Here is a 25,076-nt window from a genome sequence, read left to right on the forward strand (position 1 = left end):
AAATCTATCGTATAAACATCTACACCATGTAAAGGATTTCTTCGCAAGGAGGGCAGGGACAAGTCAGACGTGACTTGCTACCTTACAGTCAGAGTTAGGCTGATGTTCCTAATACACCTCGTCGCATAAAGAGAATGCCTAAGGTACTCCCTTCTCCTCCGCCTGCCATCGTTTCTATCCTCCCCTGTTATCGGCCCAAGGCTACCAGCCCTCCTTTCTCCTAACCCCATCCCTCCCGGCCCTGACCCCGCAGCGCAGCCGCCATGACCACCGAGGCGGCGCTGCCGCTCCAGCACTTCCGGCCCCATCATGGCGGACGCGCTCTCTATGCCCGTCTCTATGGTCAGCGCTCCCGCGTCTATGGCCCGCCGCGGGGCATTGTGGGTACCTGGCGGAGTTATGGTGGAGGTGTAGGGTTCGGCTGTGCAGGGTGGAAGAGGCTGTGCTGTGAGTGCCCGGGAAAGCGGCAGGGAGGTTGCGGGAGGGGTCTGAAGGTGCAAAGGCGGCTCTGGGGCAGGGGGGGTCGAGGGGGAGGCGGGCTTGGCGAGGGGCCGGGCTGCGGCCGGGCCTGACGCTGCGATTTGGATCCCCCGGTCAAGGCCAAGGCAATCCGGCTGTAGGCCGAGCTCGGTCATTCCCTCTTGGCCGACAGCTCCTGGTAGTGCTAAAGAGGCTTCTTCAGATATTTCTGAAATCCGAGAGGTTTAAGGTTGAGTCTGGGTCTTTGAAGGCCAAGTTGAATCCAGACTGACTTAGTCCTGTGAGGAGTGGCTGGGGCAGCTGCGGTTGTTTATCCTGGAGAAGAGGAGGCTCAGGGGAACTTCATCGCTTTCTACAAGTACCTGGAAGGAGGCTGGAGCCAGTTGGTTGGCCTCTTGTCCCAGGACAAGAGGAAGTGACCTGAAGTTGTGCCAGCGGGGGTTTAGGTTGGGCATTAGGAAGAATTTCTTCACCGAAGGGGTGATTGGACATTGGAATGAGCTGCCCAAGGGTAGTGGTGCCGTTATCCCTCGAGGTGTTTAAGGAAAGACTGGATTTTGGCACTTAGTGCCCTGGTCTAGTTGACAAGGCTATATTCAGTCACAGGTTGAACTCAACTCAGAGGTCTTTTCCAACCTGGTTAATTCTGTAACCTAAGAGAAGCAGGGATGCTTTCCAGATGCTTCCTGAAACTACTTCAGCCACACCAGATCTTGTTCTTCATCTGATTTCATGGATCCCCCTATTACACATAATTAGCACAGATAAGTTATGGGAACAAGTGACTTTCTTGAATCATGGGTCTGGCAGAATGTGTGCCAAGAGATCTAAAATAGCTCACTGATCTTCAGCTGACTGGTACAGCATCACTGAAAAGTGACAGCTGTCCTTGATTAAACAAGCCAAGGCTAGTTACCATCTTACTTCTTTTTAAAGATGTTTTCCTCTGTTAATTTTGTTTTTTGAGTAGTAGTTCAGTGGCAGTAACTGTTCCGGCTGATGGGATGTTACTTTGAGCCACACATTATATTATCATTTTGATGCTGAAGTTGGGTATTTTGTGGTCTCATTCAGAGTGACAAACTAACAAAATAAGCATGGTTTGGGCTTGCAGGGTCTCCAGGTCCTGTCAGGCAGTGCTGAACACAGTGTGTGCTCCCAGGGTGCCTGTGGCTGGTTGGAGCCTGTTTCACTCTCATGCACAGAAGAGCTGATAGTAGAAATTTGGGCATCCGCCGGTTTGGTTTTTATGATGTGCTGGGTTCCTGCAGTTTCTGGGGGAGAGTTGGTGACAATTTTTCCCATTATCCAAGCTTTTTTTCTTTGCACTTTGTTTGTGTTGCCTGGTGTTCATGAGTGGTTAATGATCAGCATCATCCTAGGCATGCTGTGGTCTCTCTGAGCCAGGAGTGCTCTGGGGAGTGATGAAGGGCTCAGCCCAGTAGGCAGTCTTTCTTGAGGGTGGTTTTTCAGGAGGGGAAGGAGTTTAGTTACCAGACTGTACTGCTTGCTTTGAGGATGGGAGATCAGTTCCTGGCTGGTGTTACTTACTTTACAAATGTAGCTTCATACTGAATTAGAGTCCATGTATCATTTCCCAAGCATATTGGACCAGACTCTGTTGCGAAACCTGAATAGATTCTCTCAATGAAATGCTACTTAAACTTTGAGGATCATGAGCTGAGTGACAGCTGGGATACCAGCTATGTATTACCACTGGGCCTTGTCACTGCTTCTACAGTTCCAGGAGCAGAGTAGGTCCTAATGAGTGTCTTACCCTGTGAATTGTAGTAACAACTTGTTTCATCCCTTGATTCTGTAGGAGTGAAGATGACGACAGCAGCCAGGCCGACGTTTGAACCTGCAAGAGGAGGAAGAGGAAAAGGTGAAGGAGACTTAAGCCAGCTATCCAAACAATATTCTAGCAGAGATCTTCCTTCTCATACTAAAATCAAATACAGGTTAGTATCATTTTTTGAGTGTCAGGGCAAAGCAGGCTGGGAATGACTGTTTTGTTATGAGTGGTAGTCTTAAAATTTTCTCAATACGTATTGATGTGCTTGACACTGAGCAAGGTCCAGAGATTGTGCAGGAGTGCTGAACAAGTGGGCTAAAAGTGAAAGTCTCAAAAGCAGAGCTGGGAGTTCAAATGCATTGCAGGTGATTTGGGGAGGTTTAATTTTAGTGATAATTTGTTGCTGTTTATGTACATGAATTATTGGAAGATGAGCATTGGAGACTGAACTTCTTGGGCAGTGAAGTGGAAACTAAGTTGGTATTGTGGCTGAGCCACATGGAGTAACTGTCACTTGCAGAGCAGGTTGGGATGAGAGAAATGAATTTGAGCACATTTTGAAAGCTGGAAAACCACATCATGTATTTGACAAATGTGTAAGGACATTGAGAGGAGGCAGGGGAGCCATGGAATAGCACTCAGGTAGTGGGATGTGTTGGAAGAGCTGATGTTAAGCTGCAGGTCCTGTGAGAAGACAGTGAGAAAGATAATGTGATCTCAGGAATATTTTCCTATATCTGAAATACATAATAATTTTTTTTTTCTTTTTGAAAGAGTAAATAAAACCTAGAGTCAGTATGATAGAATTTAAATTAAATGTGTCAATATAAAAATGCTCATTTTATCTAATCGATGTTACACTTGTCAATGAAATATCTGGTAAGGTTTTACTTTTGCTCTTTTTTGTATAGATATTTACCCTGCCACCTCTTCCCTCCTGCCCCTTTTATTTTCAAGAATATGGATTCATAAGGGAGCTGAGTGTTTTGGAGAATACCAAAACAAACAACACAAAAAGTGCTGCCAAATGTGTTTGGTTGTTATGGGGAAAATTTCTGGTGGTTTGTTTTGTAGAAAAAAGTGGGGCTTGGAGCACCAGTCTGTAGATTTGGAAGTAGTCTGTGGGGACAGGAATATACAATACATGTTTTAAATCCCTCCTTTTATGTGAGAGGGAGAGATGGAGGGAGCATCAAGTGTCTTCTCTTCTTCCTCCCAAATACGTAATAAAAAGTTGTCTGTGTTAAATTGCCAGGACTGCATCACTGCAGGAAAAGTCCAGTGTTTCAATTCACTCATGCTTGTTTGCACGACACAGAGTTTGGGGAGATTTTGCAGCTCTAACAGGGATTCCAAATTCAGTTTTTTAATTACAAAAGCAAATTAAAGGCTTCATCATAAAGACAGGCTGTGCACACAATGCGTTTATAATGGCTCACGTCTGGGTTTCTTCCAGGCACTCTTACTTCCAGCACTGGGTTTAGAGAGAGGTGCTTGTTTTTATTCACTAGTTCTTTTCAAGATATCCACAAAAATTTCAGCAGCTTCTAGGTGGAATTTAATCTGGCTCAGATATGTGTAGTTCACTGGTGTGTTGTTGTATAAAAGAGGGGTCACATGTATTTACAAGGTGTTTTGCCTGTTGTCCGAACTTTTTATTATTGATCATGGTCTGTGCTCATGGAGAAGAAAAGGTTCATGAAAAGGATGTTCTAGTCTTGGTCTTACCTGTAAGCCTTAGAGATTGGGTTTCCAGCAGCAACTTTGGGTGGTAAAACAATGAAGAAAGGTGACCATGATGTTTGTAGATGTCTCCTAGGACACTGGGATTGGACTGCTGGAGAACAGAATATTTCAACCTAGTGAAATACAGACAGATGTTACCATCCAGTTTTGTAGGAGTTTAAGCAGGGTCTTTTCATCCATTCAAGAGCCACCAGGAGGAGCAGGGGTGTGTGGCATGGCAGGTCTGTGTGTGCAATGCATACACACACAGGAGGGCTCTGCTGAAGAGAGAATAAACATACGTGTACATGGAACCCAGTTCTTGTTCCTGTCCTTACCTGTTCAGCCCAGGATTTAGGGACCTCCATGAAAAAACTTGTCCCCAGCTGCAGAGTGTCAAACTCCAGGCTTTCTTCCTCTTTGTTGTTTTAGACAGACCACTCAGGATGCTCCTGAAGAGGTGCGTAACCGTGATTTCCGAAGGGAGCTGGAGGAGAGAGAACGAGTTGCTGCCAGAGAAAAGAACAGAGACAGACCAACCAGAGGTAAAAACTAAGAAACAAAAATCTTAACTCCTTTGTGAAACATTGCTCTTGCATGAAATGTGGTGTTGTAAGAAGTTTGCAGTTGCAGACAGCATGTCATGAGAGTAGAATTTAAGGTATTGGCCTGATAGTTCAGAGCTGTTGACCTGCAAGGGAATGTCCACTGGCTTTCATGCTGGCTTCATGCTAGCAGAAATCTAGGCCAGCCCGTAGAAAAGCATGCCCAGCTGATACAGTTTAATTGTAATGAATTGGCAACAAGTGTGTACAGCTAATAAAGGGCTTTTTTTTTGTACTTGGATAAGCAAGACAGGAAGGAGAAAGAGTAATGACTCATTTTCTGCTGTTACAGCACCAGTGTAATAATAAATCTGTTTGAAAGTATGCCATTCTTTTCACATATGGTGAAGTAATAATAAAATCGAAGAGCCTTTTGAGAAATACTCATTTTTAGTATTTAAGTCCAGCCTCTTGTACTTTGGGTTTAGCTGTGAAGCTATTGCATGGCTTTCGAATTCACAGAAAAAAGTAGATGTGGTTTGGACCAAACTAGCCAACACTAATGCTTTGGGATCATCCTAAATGGGAACCCTCCATATCCATATCCATATCCTCCATATATTACATATATCCAGCTGGATATATGTAATAAGAATATTCCTCCACTTCTGTTTTTTATGGATTTTTTTTTCTGATTAATAATAATGTCAATAATAATGACTTAAAAAAACTTCTGGAGGCCAAACTATAAGTGTGGGATGTTATTGCTGCTCTTGAGGCTTCCTAGTGGGAGGAATTAACATGGACATTAAAACTGAGAAGTGAGGGGAAAGTAAGCATAAGCTTGTTTCCCTTACTCTAATGCAAGACAAATTGTGAAGATTTTTGCTTTCTGACACTAGATGCTGTTAAATGACATGACTTAGACACTTTTTGTTTTTACTTTTGCACCATAGAACATACAACATCATCTTCTGTGTCTAAGAAGCCTCGGCTAGACCAGATTCCTGCTGCAAATCTTGATGCAGATGATCCTCTTACTGATGTATGTATCTTCTTTTCTGTCTTCTTTCCTTTTGTTACCCGGCCTCAAGGATTTGCTGTTAATACTATATATACTTCTAGGTTGTCTAAAGATTTCAGACAGTATTTTCCAACGTATTTTCCTTTTACAGCTTCTGTACTGTGGTGAAAGTCCAGAGTGGTTCAGAGGATTCTGGTCCATGCTGTAATGGTATTCCTGGAAAGCACAAAAAATCCATGAAACTGAAAATACCACTTACAGTATGGGGAATTACCACTGGTTTGTAAGTGGTTAGTAAGAATTCCCCAAGGGTAGAACTGTTCAGATAGCTGCGAATGACTGTCTGCAGGAAGCACCCGTGCTTGCCTTTGACTGTGCTTCTTATTGCTGACATCTAGGAGTTAACTCAAAGGCTTGACAATAAGCTCTGGGTTTTTTAATCCTGTGGGTTTTGGTCCCAACAGTACTGGACAGGTTAATCAGGCACACATAATGACTTGTATCACAATGATTGGAGAGTGACTGAGGACACCTAGTCTCTAGAGTCTGTCAGTTACATAGCATTTTTAACTGCAGTCATCCCAAAAGCATAAACATATTTTTCTCTTGACTTTACTATAAAAGAGCAAAAACCCTATTTGTGTTGTATTTGTTGCTACCCAAGTATTTCAGAAATCAGCCAGCAGCAAATTGTAGCCTTAGTTGGGCAGCCCGGTGCCATTTTTTATTAAATGAAATGAGCAAGCTGATTCTTGCTTTCCATTCGTTACTATTAGGAAGATGATGAAGATGAGGACTTGGAAGACAGTGATGATGATGACACTGCAGCCCTTCTGGCTGAACTGGAAAAAATCAAGAAAGAACGAGCTGAAGAACAAGCTCGAAAGGTAAAATCTCACATATTTAAAAGTGCTTTTTTTTTGTGAACTGATGTCTATTAAAACTGATGTGCCTTAAGTAGTTGGGATGAGTGAGAACTGGTAAACAAAGTGCTGTTCAAACCTCCTCTCAGATATGATGGATTTGTTCTTCTGTCTAATAATTATTAAGAATTTGTTTTCTATATAAGACATACTGAGTGTTTTACTCACTGAAACATTTTATTTCCTTTTCCGACACTTTGTACAGGCAGCGAGTCAAGATAATCTTGGTTTCATGTGTAAGTCCTCTGCACTCAGCTATCATACCAAAGGATATAGTGGCATTAGTGAGCTGCATGCAATCCATTGTAATTTAGTTTGTTAACTAGCTTTTACGAAACAAGAAATACTATTTTAATTTATGAAATAAAAATGTGTGCTTTTTGGTGCTGCTTCTTATGGCTGCAGGTTTTATACAGTAGTTGTCCTTTTACAGCTTTGGTGCTGCAAGGAGCTCCAGTTTGAACTGTAAGACCATCACTTTTCATGTGATTATACACAGGCAAATTAATTTGAAAATTGTCTCTGCAAAACAGAAACTACAGTAGTCTTTTCAGAACTGGGAGACTCCATTCACATGTAGCTTTCATACCTCTCTATAATCTCTGTCCCTACAAGATGTTCTGCCCTTGAAAGGGGAGGAAAGTCCCTGTAGTTACAGATGTTTTCCTGTGAGTGAGACTCAATCCTATGCTAGTGGTCCTTGGTGTAAGAGGGATTGTTGGTGTGGAGTGCATTAGCAAGATTCCTAACTATTGATTGGACTTTGGAGTTTGGACTAGTTTCTGGGGGTGGTTTGTGTTGTCAAACTTACCAGGTTTTAGGTTTGTATTGGGTACTGGTTCTAACATTGTATTGCAGCAGAGTTTAGAGTCCAGGTATTTCATCTGCACTGCTGAAACACTCTCCTCTGGTGGTGCAACAGAAGTAGTGGGTATGTGCAGCATTCCCTCATCTTCTTTTACTAAGCACTTTCTGTTTTTGAGTAGGGCTTAAATAATTTTAGTGCTTTTGTGAAACTTTGGTTCCTTCACCTGGAGTGGTTTTTTATGTTTTTATAGTATACTCTCCATTAGTGTAAAACAAAACAAATACCCCAAGCCATCAAAAAGTCTGTCAGAAAACCAACCCACCTGTCACCTGTGTATAAACTTATCTGAGGTATTTTTTTAGAACATGCTAAATAAACACATTAGATGCTCATCAGGAGACTAATCAAGGTCTGCTATGACAATGTCATGTTTTAGTGCCTCTGTACTTGTAAGCTTTCCTATAGGTTAACATACACATTCATAGGTTAGTGTTTTTCATGAATGCTTAGCTGGCAGTGAACAGGGCTGAACTTCCAGCAGACACTAGGAACAGCTAGGAGAGGATAATGTTGTAACTGCTGTTGGCAGCATTGTAGTTGTGAGCCTGTTCTTGCCTAACAATATAAAAATTTACCTTTAGAATCCAGAAGGCCTGTAAAACAAGTGACCTCTGCAGTTTTGCACTTAAATAGTATGCAAGGCTAAAAGCTGTACCATGCTGCTTCATTGCAGAAATTGTGCTGTACGAGAGAGTTGCTACTTGATTGCCCATCTGGCCTGTGAGAGGTTTTCTGCATTAAAGGATGTCTGAAAGCATCTCTTGTGTCTTTATCTAGGCATTTGAGGTACAGCATGAAGCAATGAATTTGTCTTTTGTAGTAACAGCATGGTAAAAATTACTTAAAAACACTGTCAACAATTCGACCATGTATTTCTATGCAAAATGTACTAAACTACAAATTAAGTTTAGCCATGTGTAGGAATGATTTTGACTTCACTTGTCCTTGCACAGTGCTTAAAATGAAATTGTAGGTCTGTGTGGATTTTCCACTTTGCTTGATAGTTGGAGTTATGCATCAAGATTAGGCAGCTTAACTTGTCGCATTTCAGTGTAGAAAACTTGCATTAGGAAAATAATAGTAAATTGCAGCTCAGATAACTAAGTGCTTGCTTCTTTTATCATGCCTGGAAAGTAGGAATACCATAATCTCTCTGAAATTCTCATTTTGTCACTAGATGGTGCTAAAAGCCACAAAGTATTTGGGATAGCTCTTGTTTTGTTTTGCTGTCTCTTACAGGTATTGTATGTTACTTTCATGGATGTTCTCTCACCCAGCAGCAGGGCTTGTAATGTCCTGTGCTGCATGCATAGTGAATAAAATTGTGTTATTTATTTGCAATAGTGCCCACTATTGCACAGTCAGAATCTAGACCTACAGTGTTCCCAGCTAGTCTCTCTTTAAAATTGGCATCTTCAATAAATAGAGGGTGCTCTACAGGTACCTGGAATTTTATTTTCTTGTGGTTTTTTTGGGGAAAAGGAAACTAAGACTATTTTGATGGAAAAAGTAAAAGCCAGAGTGGGCCACAGCCTTGGAAAGAGTCTTTAGGAGTAAGGGTCATCTTTGGAAAGAAGTCTTCTGTTTGTTCACTTTAGTGTGCAATCCGTTTAGGTTATGCCTTGTTTTCTGCAGCTTTGGAATAAGGTGTTGCTGGCTAAGCTTTTTAGAGTTATTTTACATAAAATCCTTTTCCATTAAGGTGCATGTTATTTCATGTTACTATATACTGCAAGCCATAATTTAGACCTAATTTTGTAAGTAACCTTGTATTAATAATTCAGATGACTTCAGGATAGCATCTCATGTAAAGTCTTAGCTGTGCAGTTGCTGTTAATCGAAATCCATGTACAGAAATGCTTTACCTGCTGAAATGCTGCTGTCCACAGTAGACAACGTGGATAAGCCAGTGGCCAGGCAAAGAGAAACTGTGGAGTGAGTACCTGTTCTCTCTTCACACTGATCATCATTCTCTAACCCCATTGTTACACAGACAGATTAATGTGTCTCTTCTTGTCATCTTCTCGGAACATCCCAGGGTCTTAACAAGGTTAAGTGGGTAAACTACTGTGACAATATTAATATTAAGAGATACTAATAGCTTGTCAGTCAAATAACCAGTTCCTCTCAAAGCTTGTTAACTTCTCAAAATGCTTTATTCCCTGAAGTTATGTAGAATTATTAAATAAATACGATGAATGTTTTTTAAAAATTGTTTGAGCATGGGCGTCCTCTTGTTTCCTCTACAATTGTAATCTCAGATTTTTTCTAGTAGACACTAAGCTGACCAGGAAATTCTAGTTTTGAATGCCCTTTCTGTGGAATTATTCTAGGTCTGTATAATACTGTACAAACACTAAATTGGTGTCTGTGTTAACCATCCACGGATAGGTTTCAGGAAACATTTCAATATTCTAAATTAAGCTTTACAATGCTCTTGTTTTTCAGTTTTCAAGTGCTTCCTTAGAAAGTAAGTTGAAGTAATAAAAAGAAACTTCAAACCAGTGAGCAGCTGAATGTATGTGTGCAGTTCTGGCAAACCTGTTTTAATATCCAGTCGTTCTTTGCTTAGCTGAGAGCAGAAAAAGTTTTCAGTTTGTTTTCTAACAGTTTTATTTCACCAAGTTTCTCTGTAACTGAATATATTACTTTACTGGTGGTCAGAGTAAATCTTAGCTCTGCCCCCTGTTTTAGCCATGTCACAGGGTTTCAAATAAAACATCAGAAAATGAGTCTTGATAGCTGTTAACATTTTCACTTTAAATCTCAAGGGTCTGACTAAAACTAGAAGATCAAATCAGTGATTAAGAAAATTTCAGTCAAGAGGCAAAAGCACATGGCAGAGTATGTTTCTTCATTCAGTGTTTGAGACATACCAGGAGCACTTAAACCTTGACAAGAACTGGTGATAACATCCCTTTCCTTGTGGACAAAATCACAATAAAGCTGCGTGTGGACACTGCCATTGTGATTACTTGGTGCTCTTTGTTTTTGAAGTTCCAATTAATTATTTGAATCTCTGTGTTGCACAGTTAGTAACTTGCACAGGGTCAGATAACAGGATGTGTCTATGCATTCTTGAATTTCATTCCCTGCTGCTAAAGGCAGTGCTGTCATAGTTTGTTATTCAAAAATTAGCATTTAAATCAGGTTATGCAATTTATATTTTTAAACTTTTTTTCAGCCTTTGGTGAGATTGGGTATTTCAGGTTTTCTTTCAGCTGCTCGACATCTATAAAAACCGAGTAGGATAACTAACTTTTATACAATGGAGTCATTTGGGGAATTTCAGCACTTTCTGTAAAAGCAATCTTGCTCTGTGCTAAGGGTAGGAACTATGCTCAAAATAAACATGGTAACGATGTTTTTCTTTCCTTTGCAGTCAGAAACAGATATGCCAAGGAAAGAAATTCCCAAGATTGCCTCTACCACTTGTTTTATCTGCCACTTCCCAGTCCCCTGCAACTGTAGTTGACTTAAGTCAATGCAGGTTTTTTGCTAGCAATAATCAGCTGTAGACAGAATTCAGCTGAGCACAAAAAGCCAAGTTGTTGGGGCCAATGTAAAAGCTGTGTCTCGTAGCCTGCATGGTGGTGCAGGGGAGATGCAGTCAGTAGAGCCTAGAGTGTAGTTGGTCTCCTGTGTCATAATTTAGTGTGAGCAGTAATTTAATGTGAGTTCTAAAAGCAGTCTTGGCTCCCTCTTGTATCCTGTGCACTCACATCTGCCAAGATGTGAGCTCAGGTGGCTATGGGACCATGTCTAGCTGTTGGTCTCTTAATCCAGAGCTAAATCCCTCTTTTAGTCTTACACTAGTGCTTGTAGTATAACACTTCTTGAAAGTGTTATTTCAGCTTTGATTTTTTTTTTCTATCACATTTTGTCGCTTAATGCTTTTCTTTGTTATTGGAAATTGAACTATGTCAGACTGATTGAGGCCGAAGGATATCATTTGGGTTATGTCAAAGCAGATAAAGGTTAGGGTGATGTGTAACATGCCTTTTTTGAAATCTTAATATAGGAAATTAGAATGTGCATCTGTGTGTAGGAAGTACATGAGAGTACTGTATGCCTATTTTTTATGATTCTTAATAATTGGCTTTATCTTTCTCTCATGATTCTGAATATTTCCCATTCAAATGACTGAGTGCTTTTTGCTTCTCTTCATGCATGGTGGAGAGTGCTGGAATTGTCAACTTTGTAGGAATTGATGAGATTAAATCTGAAATGGGGAAAGGGAGGCAGGAGGAACTGCAGTTCCTCCTGAAGAGGTGCTGGCTGACTCCACTTGATTTTTGACCACTAAAAACATTGTATGTGAAATGCATTGTAGTTCTCTGCATGTCAGCGGTGTGTGGATGCATTTTCATGCATCGTAAAAACCCAAACCAAATTAGTAATGTCTGCCTCAGATAAGGTAATGCATGATGCACAGGTTCAGTGACTTTGGATTGTGGCTGAAGTTAATGTCTTGGAGGATAAGACTGTGCCATGCTGTACCTGCCACCTTCAGAAGAGTTCACCTGGACTCCAGCACCAAAAAGAGAAACTGCTGCATCTGTTTGCATATAGAAGCTTGGAACAAGTTCTCTCCACAGAGCCATTTTTCAACAGAGGACTATTAATTTCTTACAATGGTCTTAGTAGTGCTGCCTTCTCTTGATTAGGAATTTTTGGTTTGTAGCCTTTTCATTTGCTCTCAGTGTTTTTTCCTGGCCTGTTGTGTTTTCAAAGCCTCACTTTTAATGGAGCACTGAAGATTAAAGTTAGTGGTGCAGAGCCCACCTCATTTTGGACAACATAGAGAAAACTTCACAGGCTTGCATCCAGCTGTAAATTTGCTAATGGTCATAAGCAGTACCTGATCACCTCCTGGGAGGTACCTGAAGATCAGTACTGGGTTTTTGCTTGTTCCAGTATCCAGGATTTTGCTTGGTTTCAGAGCAGTGCTTTGCATGCATGTGCTGTACAACAATCTGAGGGCTGCTGGACTTCTGGTGGGAACACATGGCAACAGACTGCAGTAAATGGGATTTCATGGCTCTTGGCTGTTCCATGTTATGTGGAAAGAAGATGGTAAATCAAAGGCTGGCATTCTGTGCTTAAGCAGCTGCATACATTTCTTGTCTCTGATCCACAGTGAAAAGTATAATTTGAGTTTATATTTCTAACATGGGAGGAAATTGCTGTTCCATATCAAATATTTTTGTTCTTCATGTTTCCTTACTTACTGGGGTGATAATAACAGAAGTTGGACTGCAAATGTTAGATTTAGAGCTGTTTGAAAATTCAAAACCTCAATTGATTTGTGTTAATAACTTCTAATTGTTGTGGTTTGTGTTAAAGCTCCATGGATACAGTAGCAGGAAAGAGCAAGTTTTTCCAAGGCATATATTTTAATAAGGGCATTACAGGGCTTGTCCTGAAGCTGTGCTTTGCTTTTGAGCAATGTACCCATCTGAGGGCTGCTGGACTTCTGGTGGGAACACATGGCAACAGACTGCAGTGAATGGGATTTACTCCCATCTGGGGAGCTTTTCCCATCCCACTAGCAATTAATTGCAGCTGGTTCTAGATTTTGTGAGAAGCAGTGTAATGGTAGGTGTTTTTTCATAACTAAAACTTGAGTAGATTTTGAAAAGTAAAATCTTTACCAGTGATCCTGCATCATCTGCTATTTGTGTGTGCATTAAATCCACGTTCTTAAGAAAGCTGAGGTATTTTAAAAGAAAATTTCATAGAATCACAGAATGATTTGGGTTGGAAGGGACCTTAAAGGTCATCTCCTTCCAACCCGCTTGCTGTGGGCATGGACACCTTCCACTAGACCAGATTGCTCAGAGCTTAGTCCAGCCTAACACTTAACAGCCTAACTCTGTCCAGCCCTAAACGCTTCAAGAGATAGGGCACGCATCCAAAATTTCACATATCTGATCAATTTAATGGAAAAATATAGTAAATCTAAGGTAATAATGAATAACTTAGTATTGATTAAATGTTTGAAGCTAGGGAACTCTGGCTAGCGTCAGCTTCAAGTTTCGCATTTAAACCTTGTAAATTCCAGCAGCAAGGAAAACTGCTTCCTCTCTTGACATCCTGTAGAAGTTCTCAGCAATTAATTTTCTTCAGTTTTTTTTTTTTTTCCCCAGCCTGGGGAAAAACCCTGACCTCATAATCTCTTTGTTTTTAATTTATATAATTTTTAAAAGCCATGGTTTGATTCTCCTGCAGTGCTAATGAGGTTTCAGTTAATTTTTTAACCAGTGTCTTCACACCATAATTCAGAGTAGGAAACCTACTTAGTCATCCTAATTTATAGAATTACTTTCTTTCCCTGCTAGTTCTTTCATCAAAGAACACTCCCTGCAACATTTGTGGAAGCTTGTGGAAAAATATGTAAAATTAATATTAAACATTAATTTTGAAGTCTGAAAACATTTAAGTCACTAGATGTGCTAATAGAGCTTGAAAGTGTGGGCAGTGAAATTACTTTGTGTTACTTGTAGTGCATTGCTTCACTTAGGCTTGAGTTATATGCATTTGACAGTACAAGGACAAGAAAATTTGTCTGCTTCTTAATATTGAAACTCTTAAATAGTCTTATGACATCCTCTGTTCATTTCACAGTGGTGAGGCTCTCAATATTCTTTTTAATTGGTCTCTAGGGAAGTTGTAGTTGTAAAATCCAAACAGCTGCTGAAAATAAAGAAGTTTCAATATGCTGTATGTTTTCTTCTGCCTGCTGAATATTTTATGATGTGTTGTCTTTTCTCATGAGGATAAAGAGTTTTTAATATAATAAATATGTATGTGGTAAAGCTAGAATTTACCTGAATATTTGATGGCGCATCAGAGCTAAGTAGAGCCGATATGAGTGTTGCTAGTTTGACAGTTTAGTAGCAAAGTCAAGCTCTGTAGAGTATCTCTGCTTCTGTCCTTAATCTCCTCATATGCAAGTGCCAAACACTCTGAAAAATCTGAGCTAAGAATTAAAGCTCCATCTGTGTGAATGTTCAAAGCTAAATAATGTGTATCTCTACCAACTAGAGGAGAAAAGTGGCCTAGAAAAATAATATATCCATTTCTGGTTCTCAGGAACAAGAGCAGAAGGCCGAAGAAGAGAGGATTCGGATGGAGAACATCCTGAGTGGTAACCCACTGCTGAACCTCACTGGGCCAGCACAGCCTCAGGCAAACTTCAAAGTTAAAAGGAGGTACTGTGCAGTCTGTTCAGTGACACCCATCCCCTTGCTGACTCTCACTGTTCAGAGTCAGAAAGTGTTAGCACTGTAGCTGGTTTCTGTTTCCTTCCTCAGATCTTGTCACAAGTGTGTAGGAGATGGCTTGGGGTAGAAAAATAGATCATCTTTTCTGAAAGACTAAAATCTAATCCTAAAGACTAATTGTTCTGTAAGAGGGTCAAACTCCATTTATATGTTTTTGTATATTTCACCTAATTTTCATACAAGCTTACTGAAATTAAAAACTTCTGTTTTCAGGTGGGATGATGATGTTGTCTTCAAGAACTGTGCCAAGGGGATAGACGAAACAAAAAAGGACAAAAGATTCGTCAATGATACTCTACGATCAGAGTTTCACAAAAAGTTCATGGAAAAATATATCAAGTAGTACAGTTTTATGTGCAGTAGTGAAGAAGGACTTGGTAGGTCATGGCTGTTCCCTCCCTTGCCCTCAGAATTTAAGGCTGAATGTTTGGTCATGGATTTGCAAATGCTTTTCCAAGATCAGCAACAGCTTCATAATTAATAAGTGCTATGTATCTGGAGTTTTTTATTCCTGCGTATTGTTTTCCTTTACAGTTTTAATTAAACCAGTTTTGTCTCATGGATGTTTTTTTTTTTCTTCATGTTTGTTTAGTTTTGCTGTCCACCTGTAAATGGTAAAAGAGAGAAGCTGATTTGCAATAAATACTGCTGATCATTTAAATTGCTTTCCAAAATGCCCTGTATTTGTAGTGATGATGGTTTGTAACTTACACAACTTAGATAGATGTCAGTATTAATCAAAGGTGAGGAAGAGCTGAGTATGGGAAGCAGTGTGAGCTGAAAAGAACTATATTTTCTGTAGCAAACTGGACTTCCTCATAAAAGCTAGTTAGGAACTTAGTCAATCATCGTTTTTTAGTTTCTTTTTTCAGTCTGTGTGTGTGCCCTTTAATGGTGGTAATAGAATTGTCAGAAACTTGCAAGTGCTTTTATCAAACAAGTGATACCAAGATCCCATAGTTCACTTTGTTTACTCCTCTAATGTCCGTGTAACACTTAGGATGGTAAAAAATAGCAATGACTGCAAAAAAAGCTAAAATGTGAAAGGTTTATTTTTTTTCTGTTCTCCTGTCATCTCAGTTGCATATGAAATTTTAGCCAAGTGAATGCACTGGATAGGAACATAACATTTTCAAAATGGATTAGTTACCTCCCTGCCTAGGAGATCACAGTGGCAGAACTCAGATGTATTTATGTAAAATTCTTGCCCTTTTCCTTGCCTGTGTTATGCTCAGTTGAGTTATTGTCACAGATGCTGTTTCTTAGTATTATTTTCAATTTCTTAATTTGAAAACTAGCCTGATTTTCTTAAGAGAGTAAATGTAGAGCTCAACATTCCAGATTTTTGTTTGACTGGTGTCCTGTAAAAGCTTTCCTTAGCTTTAGCTGTATTTGCCACCCTTTCACTAAGCTATGCATAGCTTACTAATGCCAGCAGCTCATACCCGCCTTTACTTGGAAATGAGGTTTTCAGCATGCTTGGGGTCATGTGAGCTACTGGAGGAATGTGTGTTTGTGTTATTTCTGCTGCCTGCCTCACGGTAGAAATTATTCTTGGGAAGCAGAAAAATGGGTGTAGTTTCTAAGTCTCTTAAAATAAAGTGACTAACATCTTGGTAGATAGGCAACATGTTTAGAAGGTGGGAAGAAAAAAAGTTAAGGGCTGTACTTGTCAGGGCCTGGTGGTGGAGAATCCAGCTGCTGCTTCAGGTCCAACCTAGCAACATAGTTGTCATGGCAACAGCAAAAAAATACATTGGTCTCACAGTATTCTGAAATATAATTGCTGTGCCAAAGTGAGTGAGCACAGTCTTATTGGATGGGGAGGCAGATGGAATGCCAGTTCAATGCCCTCATGGAAAATCACATGTGCAAAAGTGACCATCATTTGTGTTCCTGGAGTAATGTAATTTTTCTTGGAAAAAATAACTTTAGAGAAGTCAGATGGCTGGGGTTGAATGAGGTCTTCCACAGGCATGCAGGCAGCTGTTCTGCACACCTGCAGGAGCATCCCTTCCTTAAATTGAGGCATGACTCAAAGATGTGCTGGGTCATTTCTCCCAGTAGTTCCCTCCCTCACAGGTTCTAGAGAAAGATCTGTAGGGAATGTAGAGCTCCAGGCTGCAGCTTCATTTGAGGGTTTTTGTTGGCATTTTTTTTCAGCTCCATCACAGAATTTGCAGATCCTACCTGTGATGTTCTCCCGCAAAGCTTTTGTATTTCAGCCTCTTGGAGTGTAGGCTGACCCACAATCTGAGGACTTAGCAGTACACCAACACAATATGCTAATTAAGGAATCTCAAATCTTACCTTTTGGTGGGTTTTGTATCATTAATTATGGAACTTTCTTTACTAGTACTGGAAAATCTGAAGTGCTCTTTGATTTTTTTGTCAGGAAAGTGATTTCAATATTGATGTTTAATTTTCTACTGTCCTTCTTGCATGCATCCAGGAAAAGTAAGCAGGTCATTTGTTTTTGTAAAACTGTAGTGTGACTGTGAGTTCTTAAAAAAAAATCAGATTGACATTCTACACCTCTGCTCTCAGCAGAGTTTTTTTTCCAGGAGCCCCTGTTCAGTATGACAAATAGCTTTCAACAAGGACAGTGGACCTGGCAAAGACAACTTGTTCCAGGAGGTGAAGTGGAAGAAAGTTAATGTTCAGTATTTCAAGGAAGGGATTATTTTGCAGTTCCCAGCAATCAGGATTGTTCAATCCTGTGTTTTTGTAAGAAACACCTGAATTTATGTGACTGGTAGGTATAGACAAAGCCTGTCTGCTTTATAAACAGTTTCCCTATTGTTTATGGCTACCTTTGGAATAGCATTGCAACTGAAAACTAGGATCTGTTTTCCATGGGGGCTAACAGTTAAACTTCTAAGGTTTTTTACAAAGCCTTGTCTTTCAAATTACAGCTTCCCACTACAACCAGCAGGATTGCCATCTGCATTTTTCAGGATTTCTCACTGTTACAGGTACCAGGTAAGCATCCTATGAATGCTTGGAAGGAGTTCTTTTCTAAAAAAAAAAACATCCAAACCTTTTTTGGTGAGTTCCAGTTTCTCTGTTCACTTGTATTTTGTTTGAAGTAAAATCCTGGGGCAGGGGTGATCTGGTACTTGCTCTGTTTCCCTTGGAGTGTCTCATGGGCAGCCCAGCTGGTGCCTGCTGTGGTGACAGCCCAGTGTCTCTTTTCAGCCAGGCAGGTGTCAATTCCCACTGAGGTGCTGAAATTGCTCTCTACAATACAAATACCTGAAAGTCTTTCATGCTGGAGGAGAGATCTGAACACAAGGTCAAAGCATCTAATGCATGGGGGTTGTTGCCCTCAAGTGTTTCACTTCAAAGAAATCTAGGATTCAAGCCTTGAAGAGATGTGCTGATGCTCAGAAAGTGCTTCAGACTCAAGTGTTTATTCATATCTGCAGCCAGGGCTAGTTGGAGTGTGAAGCTCTTTTGTTTTTGTAAGGAAAGTCAGAATCACATGTAGGTGCTTCTTTGATTTTCTTTCTTTCTCATGGCATAGTGCTCTTCGATACAGATTAAGGAGGAGAGAAAGGAAGTACCCGCAGAAATGTTTTCATCCATGTTTTCATTCCATCCTCATTCCATCTCCTGTCAGCTTCTAGAAGGGAGTTTAATTAGTTGTTATTCAAAACCAAAACTCCCTGTCTGATTTTGTCATGCCTGTTTGGAAGAAAAATTTTGGGAAGCTTCTTCCAAGGAAACAAAGTCTTGTTGTGAGTTTCGTTGTGAGTTCAGCTGTATCTTCCTTACCAAGGCAGACTGAAACATCATATCTAGTGATAGAAGCAAATACAGCCTTGCTACCACACTGTATGTCCCAAGCTGCAGTGCAAGCAGAGCATAAATGGACACATCTGGAAAATTCACATTCCCTAAGAAAGGCTTCTCTGAGCTCTCTGTTTGAATTGTGGATAAGCAGAAAAAAAAGTAATACTTCTGTACATGCCCCAGTCACTCATTTGAAGTAAATTTAAAAAAAAAGCAAACAAAAAACCCCAACACATTGAATTCTTATGTTGTTCAATCACAGATAGATATTACCTTTGTGCTGCTTTCCTCCTTGGACTGAGGTCAGACAGGTTGGCTTTTCTGTATCTCAGACTTGACTTTGTTTTCTTGGCATAGATGGGTGTATCATGGGATGCAACTCAAGAATGACAATAATACTGTGTCTGATGGGGAAAAATTAAATAGTGACTGTCTAGTTTTAAATTGCTTTAGTTCAGAGTTGGAATATACCGAAGGTTGTGTAGTAGTTTTCTTTCCCCTTTGTAGCATCTGACCAGTAGCTCAGGACCAGAACCTTTAAGTCACTGATTTTACCAAAACTTGTAATTTCAAGTGAGGAACTTTCATTATAAAACAAAACCGGACAAAAAAAACAAGCACAAAATTGCTTGGAATTCTAATGTGCCTAGTCCAGCTCTAATGAGAAGAAAGGGTCATATATATCTAAAATTATGTCTCCTAATCCAAATCCCAGTTTGCCACCAAGCCTAAGAAACACATTCTGAAGTAGAGGTAAGAAGTGCTGTACAGAATGAAAGAGTGAAAGAATGGAACAGAGAAATCTGATTGCTCTCTGTTGAAATCAGTATCAGCTGCATAGGAAAAGATTATTTCTAAATTGCATACGAGAGTATCATTTGAAAGACCACAATGGGTATCTGTTATGATAATTTTTGTAGAAATGGAGGCTGTAAAGCAGGCTGTATTCTGAAGAGCTTAAATGCTCAGCACTCAGGGTGAAGGGCAGAATGAAAACAGGGTGTTCAGTCCCACAAAAAGCTGTATTTGGATGCTGAGTATTGAGCTCTTATCCCTTTGGTGCTGCGTTACTTACAAATCTACTACTTCAACCAGCTCTTGTCTCAGAAATACTCCTGTTAAGAAATTGGGCTATTTCTGTTTTTTTCTGAGTTGTTTTAGTGGATGGGATTTCAAGCAGTTGGGCTCTCTCCAGTGAAAAATGGTTATGTTTTCCTGCACTGGGAGAACAAGCTGAGTTTGAGTTGGATGAGGTGAAGGATACATCTGCCAGTTAGTCTGCTTACTTTCAGATGGGGTCCCTTGTGGCTGGTATCTTTTTTGGGGCTGCCAAATTGAAGTTGGTGGCACATGGGTGATTGGGATTGGTGGTGAAACCAGGCAGCAACAAAGGTTGTCAACATCAAACACAGAGTGGAAGAAATTGGAGTCTTTTGGGAATAAGTTGGGTTTCTTTGGCAAGAAATTGGGTTTCTTTCTTCTGGTGATAAGAACTATCACTTGCACCCCTGAAAGGACTGTCTTAAACCAACTTCCCCAATTACTCCTTCTAGCAATAGATGGATTCATCACATTTCTCACTGCAACATTTTTTTTGGGTAGTGCAGCATTATGATTTATTTTAGAAGGTAGTACTTCATTGGAACTTCTTTGCAGTTTGAAACTTTGCTGAATTCATTTCATTTGGAGCATAGGTAAGCTCATGGTAACAACAATAAATCATGTTTTCTGAGAACTATAGAAATTATTCATAGATGTTGAAATCTCTAGCTGTTTTATGCCCACCTCATATTTTAATTTTTGCATGCTTTTAAAAATGTATATTCTCTCTTTCAATGCATCCTCTTTTCAGGTGAGAGAATGAATAATTTTAGAAAATTCTGGGGCCAAATAATTTAAAAAAAAAAAAGCAAATAAAACTCCTTCTTTATGTAATATACCTTTCTACCATTTGTTCCAATATAGAATAAAAGCCAGATTGGTGTTATGTGGGCTTTAGAGCAGGGGATTGTAACCAGGGCTCTGGAGTCTCTTTGCAGCCAAGATGGTGGGCCTGGATTTTATTGCTCTTGATGGACTTGTGTTGCAAAACTTGTTATATTCATGGAGTTGGGCATGAAGCAAAGGGATGAGGCAATGATTTTAGCCCTGCTCTGAGATGGGAGGGAAGCAGGGTTCAGGTTTTGGCTCTACTTCAGCTTTTGTGAATTTACAGGAGTGGCCTAGGCATGTAACTCTTCCAGTCTCAATCCTGGATCTTAGGAGAGAACAGGGTGCTGGCATCCCAGCTCTGATCCTGGTGGAAGTGGGTGTAGTTTACCCTTGTGGTGCTGAACCACTTGGAGCAAGACAAGGACCCTCCTTAGAGCATAAGGTGGTCACAAGAGATGCAGAAGCTCAGAGTTAATGTTGCTCAAGGCAGGGGATAGCAGGAGAAGTGCTCAGCATTGGTCACTTGGGGAAGTTGACACTTGCCAGGTCAGACTCCTGCAGGAGGATGGAGCTTGGGACATTGCTTTGGCTGCTGAGGTGTCTCTTAGCTCAGCTGTAGCTTCAGAGCATGAGAGCATGTCTGGATCCAGAGGGAGAATGCCTTTGGCATGAAGATTTCATTAAAATTCCACATTTTCAAAGTCAGTATTTTTCATCAATTAGCAGTGATATGTATCAGAAATATTTTTGATTTTACTCTTCCTTTTAATAGAAAGCTACTGGCAATTGCTGATTGCAAATGGGAGCATGCATGGATAAAGTTTCTCCATTCCTTACCGCTGTAGCCTTGCTGGCTCCTCTTCAGCAGTTGTTGGTTTGGAGTGGATTTGTTCCTTAATTTCATCCCTTTTTTTCCCCCCAGTAATTACTCCTTGCCAAGAGTATCAAATCTGAGAACTGGAGTGAGTGTGTTGCAAGAAAATGGAGAGATGCCACAAAGTGCCTTGGTACAAGGGAATGTGAGGCAGGATTTCACAGAAGACCTGGAGGGTGTTTGGACTGCACTCAGCTGGAGGGAAACACAGTGCAGAACTGGCAGATGCAGAAAAAAGATAATAAAATGGTGAAATTAAGTAAAGGGAATAGATCTTGAGATCTATAGGAAATAGATCAGAAGGAGTGTGAGGGGTAAGCAGGAAAGATGAGGGGAGTAACAAGGACAGAAAGAAACTCTTCCCACTCCTGCAATGTGCTTTAGGCAAAGAGGTGATAGCTCACTAAGTGGGCCCAGGTGGACTCTTTGTGTGCTCTCCAGGGCTCAGCAGCACTTCTTTCAGCTGCAAAGAATGAGTTCCAGAGTCAGCACAGACAGGTGCTCCTTAGAGAACCAGTTCAGGGGCCTGTCTTTCAGCCAGGCTTTCCAAAGGACTCGGTGTCTGTGGGAAATGCTGAGCAACATCTGAGATTGTGGTCAGTTACGAGCCCTCTGACAGGGAGCTGGAAGATTTTAAAGCTCTAATTTCTGTCCTAGAATGCTCAAAAAACCAGTGCTCTGACATGTCAGTCCTATGACTGGCATGGCTCTGGTTTTATCCCAGTGTTTTACTGCTGCCTGTGGTGGAGTTAGTCTTGGTCCTTGCTGTTGTAAATGGGAGAGCAAGACCAAGATGTTTCTAAATACCTGGAATTCTTTTTTGGGTTTGTTTTTTTTTTAAGTGAAATACAATCTCTAGAGTGAAAATATCAATAAACCAAAGAGTTTTTTTTATGTCCTGGACATCCTAAGAGTCAGCTATGTATTTTCCTGCCAAGTGCAGAGAGTCTGGTAGGATAAGCTGCCCCTGGCAGCTGCAGGGACAGTGAATAACTGAGTGTCTGAGAAATCATCTCCAAACCCAAGGTGTTGGCTGGGCATAGGAGGGGTGGTTTGATGCTGAATGGCATAATTACAGACAAACCCAGAAGCTGCTCTTCCTAAGAAAAGAGATTTGTCAGGAAGCTGAAAACTCCCCACAAGTTTTCTTGGCCAATGCAGCAGAAACAGATTGGAGACACTCTGGGGACAGTGGAGTGGGAGCATGAAGGACACAGTGGGACAAGCAGTGGGTCTTCAGCAAAACCAGCTTCTGGAAATGGGGGAGTGAGTCCAGGGCTTGGTCTTTTTGAGGTTTTTTCATCCAGCATTCAGTAGGCCAGAACACATTTTTTTCAATTTCATTTTGTGGCATTTTATTTCCTTTGCTATCTTTTTATTTCATGTCATTTCTTGATTCCTCATTTCACTTATTTCATGAAATGAAATCTTGACATTTCAAATAAATAATTTCAATAAATGAAGAATTTTCATGAAGGAATTAAGTGAAAACAATGGAATGGGATTGGAAGAAAGGAAGTGCATCAAAGTGAAGCTAAAATAATGAAATAATTTTCATTGAAATCTTGCTGCCATTAGTGCTTGGGTTAGGGTTCAGATTGCTGCAGAGCCTGCAGCTCCAGGGACACTGGCACTGGGAAAAGCAGTGCAAGGGCATCAGGGCAGTGTGCTGCATTGCCAGCTCAACACTTTTTAATCTGTACACCTGTGGCAGTGAGAACCTCTGCCTCAGTGCCAAGCTGCCATTAGGGTTAGGCTTAGGCCTAGGGTTAGGGACAGGGTTGAGAGAAAAGTCTCTTCTACTTCAAGCCCAACTTCAAGCATGTTTTTCACATGGGAAAAATCTTGCTGCTGGTGAAAGATCCAGGGAGAAAGCTGACATGGGTGGGGTGCAGGCTGTGGAGTGCTAGGAAATGTTTGCTCTAAAGGGGTGTATGAAATTCCTCTCTAAAACGGAAATAAGCCTGGTCTGTGGTAGCTGTTTTGGGTCTGAACAGTTCAACTGGATGATGCACAGAGAACTGTCACACCCAGGGGCTGTGAAATAAATTAGTGTTCAAATGCAGGCCCAGTTCCCACGATCACACAATCCCATTTTCTTGCTGCAAGCTCAAAGCACCGTGCTTAGGTCAAGCTTTTTTACCTGGAAAGTTCTACATTTGAACAGACCTGGTCACAGCCAGGGGTCACTGGGGGATAACAGAAAAATTTCCCTTAACATGAAAGTCTTGCTCACTCTAGAATCAAATTATTTTTATTCAAACTTTCTTCTGCCACTAGAGGTGATCAGATTTATTTTTCTCCTTCTTCTCCTTCTTCTCTTCTTAATTTTATTGCTCCCTATAATGAACCAAATTTTTATTGTGCTTATTCCTATTCCTGTTTTTCTTATTTTGTTTTTCTGATTCCTATTCTTATGTTTTATTTGTAGCTTTATCATAGGATGGTTTGGATTGCAATGGATTTTTGAAGGCCATCTAGTCCAACCCCCATGCAATGACAGTGGACATCTTCAACTAGATCAGGTTCCTCCTAGTCTGGCTTAGTTTTATCCCTCTTGCTCTCTCTTCATCTACGACTGCTGCTACTATAATTGCTGTAACTATTGTACTACTGGTATTAGCATCATCATCACATGCTGGACTCACCCTGCAGACCAAAACCCCCATCCCAGAGCCCTCCCAGTTTAAGTGCCAAGGTAAGAGCAGGCGGGATGAGCCAGCAGAGGGAGTGGTTCCCACGCAGACGCCGTGTGCCAGCTGGCTTTGCCCAGGAGTTGGCCCATGGCTCCGGGGAATGGCACAGGAGTGGTGGATGGGGACAGGGATAATGAAGGCTGGTGCTGCAGTCCTGTTCGGGGTCGGGTGAGGCTTCAGAGCGCTGCAGGCAGAAGAGCCAGCACACACAGCCATCTGGGTAACACGATAAGGCACTCATGGCATCTGAAAAGAAAGGCTCAGCCATCTAAAAAAAGCCCTATGGTGGGGATAAGGCATTATTTAACACCTTAACTGAAAGGGCTCTGACCTGTGCACCAGATTTAGGCTTGAGGAATGTGTACAATGATTTCATTTTAAAAGCAGAGGTGCACAGAGCTGGCATGCAGATAATAATGATCATCAACAAATATCCTTATTTACAGCTTGAGAGTATGATTTGGGGCTACCACACATGGCCCCACTGTGCAAGGCACTGTGCAAGCACCTAGATGAGGGTAGCTCATACTTCTTAAGCTGTTCAGTCTTAAAACTGAACAGTAAAACTGGTGACACATGAGAACCTGACTGCCTGGGCTTTCACTGCCTGTTTCTGGCAGGGTTGAGCTGGAAAAAGATGTGGGAGGCAGCAGGGTGAAAGGGTGCAGCAGAGCAGGGAAGGATGCGCACTGAGAGGATGAGAGCCAGAGCTACAAGAGGGATGCTACAAGAAAGCCAGAAAGGGAGCTTTTACAAGGGCATGTAGTGATGGGACAAGGGGTAATGGCTTTAGAGAAGAAAAGTTTAGATTGGACATAAGGAAGAAATTCTGCATTGTGAGGATGGTGAGACAGTGGCACAGGCTGCCCAGAGAAGTTATGGATGCTCTATTCCTGGAAACCTTCAAGGCCAGGTTGGATGGGGCTTTGAGCAACTCGGTCTCACAGAAGGTGTCACTGCCCAGGGCAGGGGTGTTGGAACTACATGTGGTTTTTAAGGCTCCTTCTATGAATTCAGATGGGATTTACACCAAGAAACAATTTTTTTGCACACCAAATTGCATTGCAGTTTTAATAGCAAGCCTACCAGAAAGGGTCATCTTAAAAATGCTCCAAGTAACTGGCCAAGCAAGA

At 41.0% G+C, this 25,076-nt stretch overlaps 1 protein-coding gene across 3 annotated transcripts; it reads left to right on the top strand.

The window, feature by feature from the left end:
• The first annotated feature begins 308 nt into the window (after positions 1-308).
• Positions 309-15,307, top strand: CWC15 (CWC15 spliceosome associated protein homolog). Of its 3 annotated transcripts, none has more exons than XM_071432750.1 (7): positions 309-447; positions 2,303-2,441; positions 4,433-4,545; positions 5,502-5,590; positions 6,346-6,456; positions 14,456-14,574; positions 14,860-15,307. In XM_071432750.1, the coding sequence occupies exons 2-7, from the start codon at positions 2,311-2,313 to the stop codon at positions 14,987-14,989; spliced, it is 693 nt and encodes a 230-aa protein (XP_071288851.1). In that variant the 5' UTR covers positions 309-447; positions 2,303-2,310; the 3' UTR covers positions 14,990-15,307. The 3 variants fall into 3 exon arrangements, with proteins under 3 accessions (XP_071288851.1, XP_071288852.1, XP_071288854.1); XM_071432751.1 differs by having other exon boundaries at positions 337-466; XM_071432753.1 differs by lacking the exon at positions 309-447 and adding an exon at positions 476-494.
• The last annotated feature ends 9,769 nt before the right edge of the window (positions 15,308-25,076 follow it).

This window comes from Agelaius tricolor, unplaced genomic scaffold, assembly GCF_023055355.1.
Source record: "Agelaius tricolor isolate 1412-34295 unplaced genomic scaffold, bAgeTri1.0.p SCAF_9, whole genome shotgun sequence".
In the NCBI taxonomy this organism is placed as follows: domain Eukaryota; kingdom Metazoa; phylum Chordata; class Aves; order Passeriformes; family Icteridae; genus Agelaius; species Agelaius tricolor.

Excerpts from the sequence above, each read along its gene's own strand:
- CWC15 (XM_071432750.1), top strand. The coding sequence starts at position 2,311 with ATGACGACAGCAGCCAGGCCGACGTTTGAACCTGCAAGAGGAGGAAGA. Across the intron at positions 6,457-14,455 it reads CTGAAGAACAAGCTCGAAAG|GAACAAGAGCAGAAGGCCGA; the intron begins GTAAAATCTCAC and ends TCTGGTTCTCAG. Across the intron at positions 14,575-14,859 it reads AACTTCAAAGTTAAAAGGAG|GTGGGATGATGATGTTGTCT; the intron begins GTACTGTGCAGT and ends TTCTGTTTTCAG.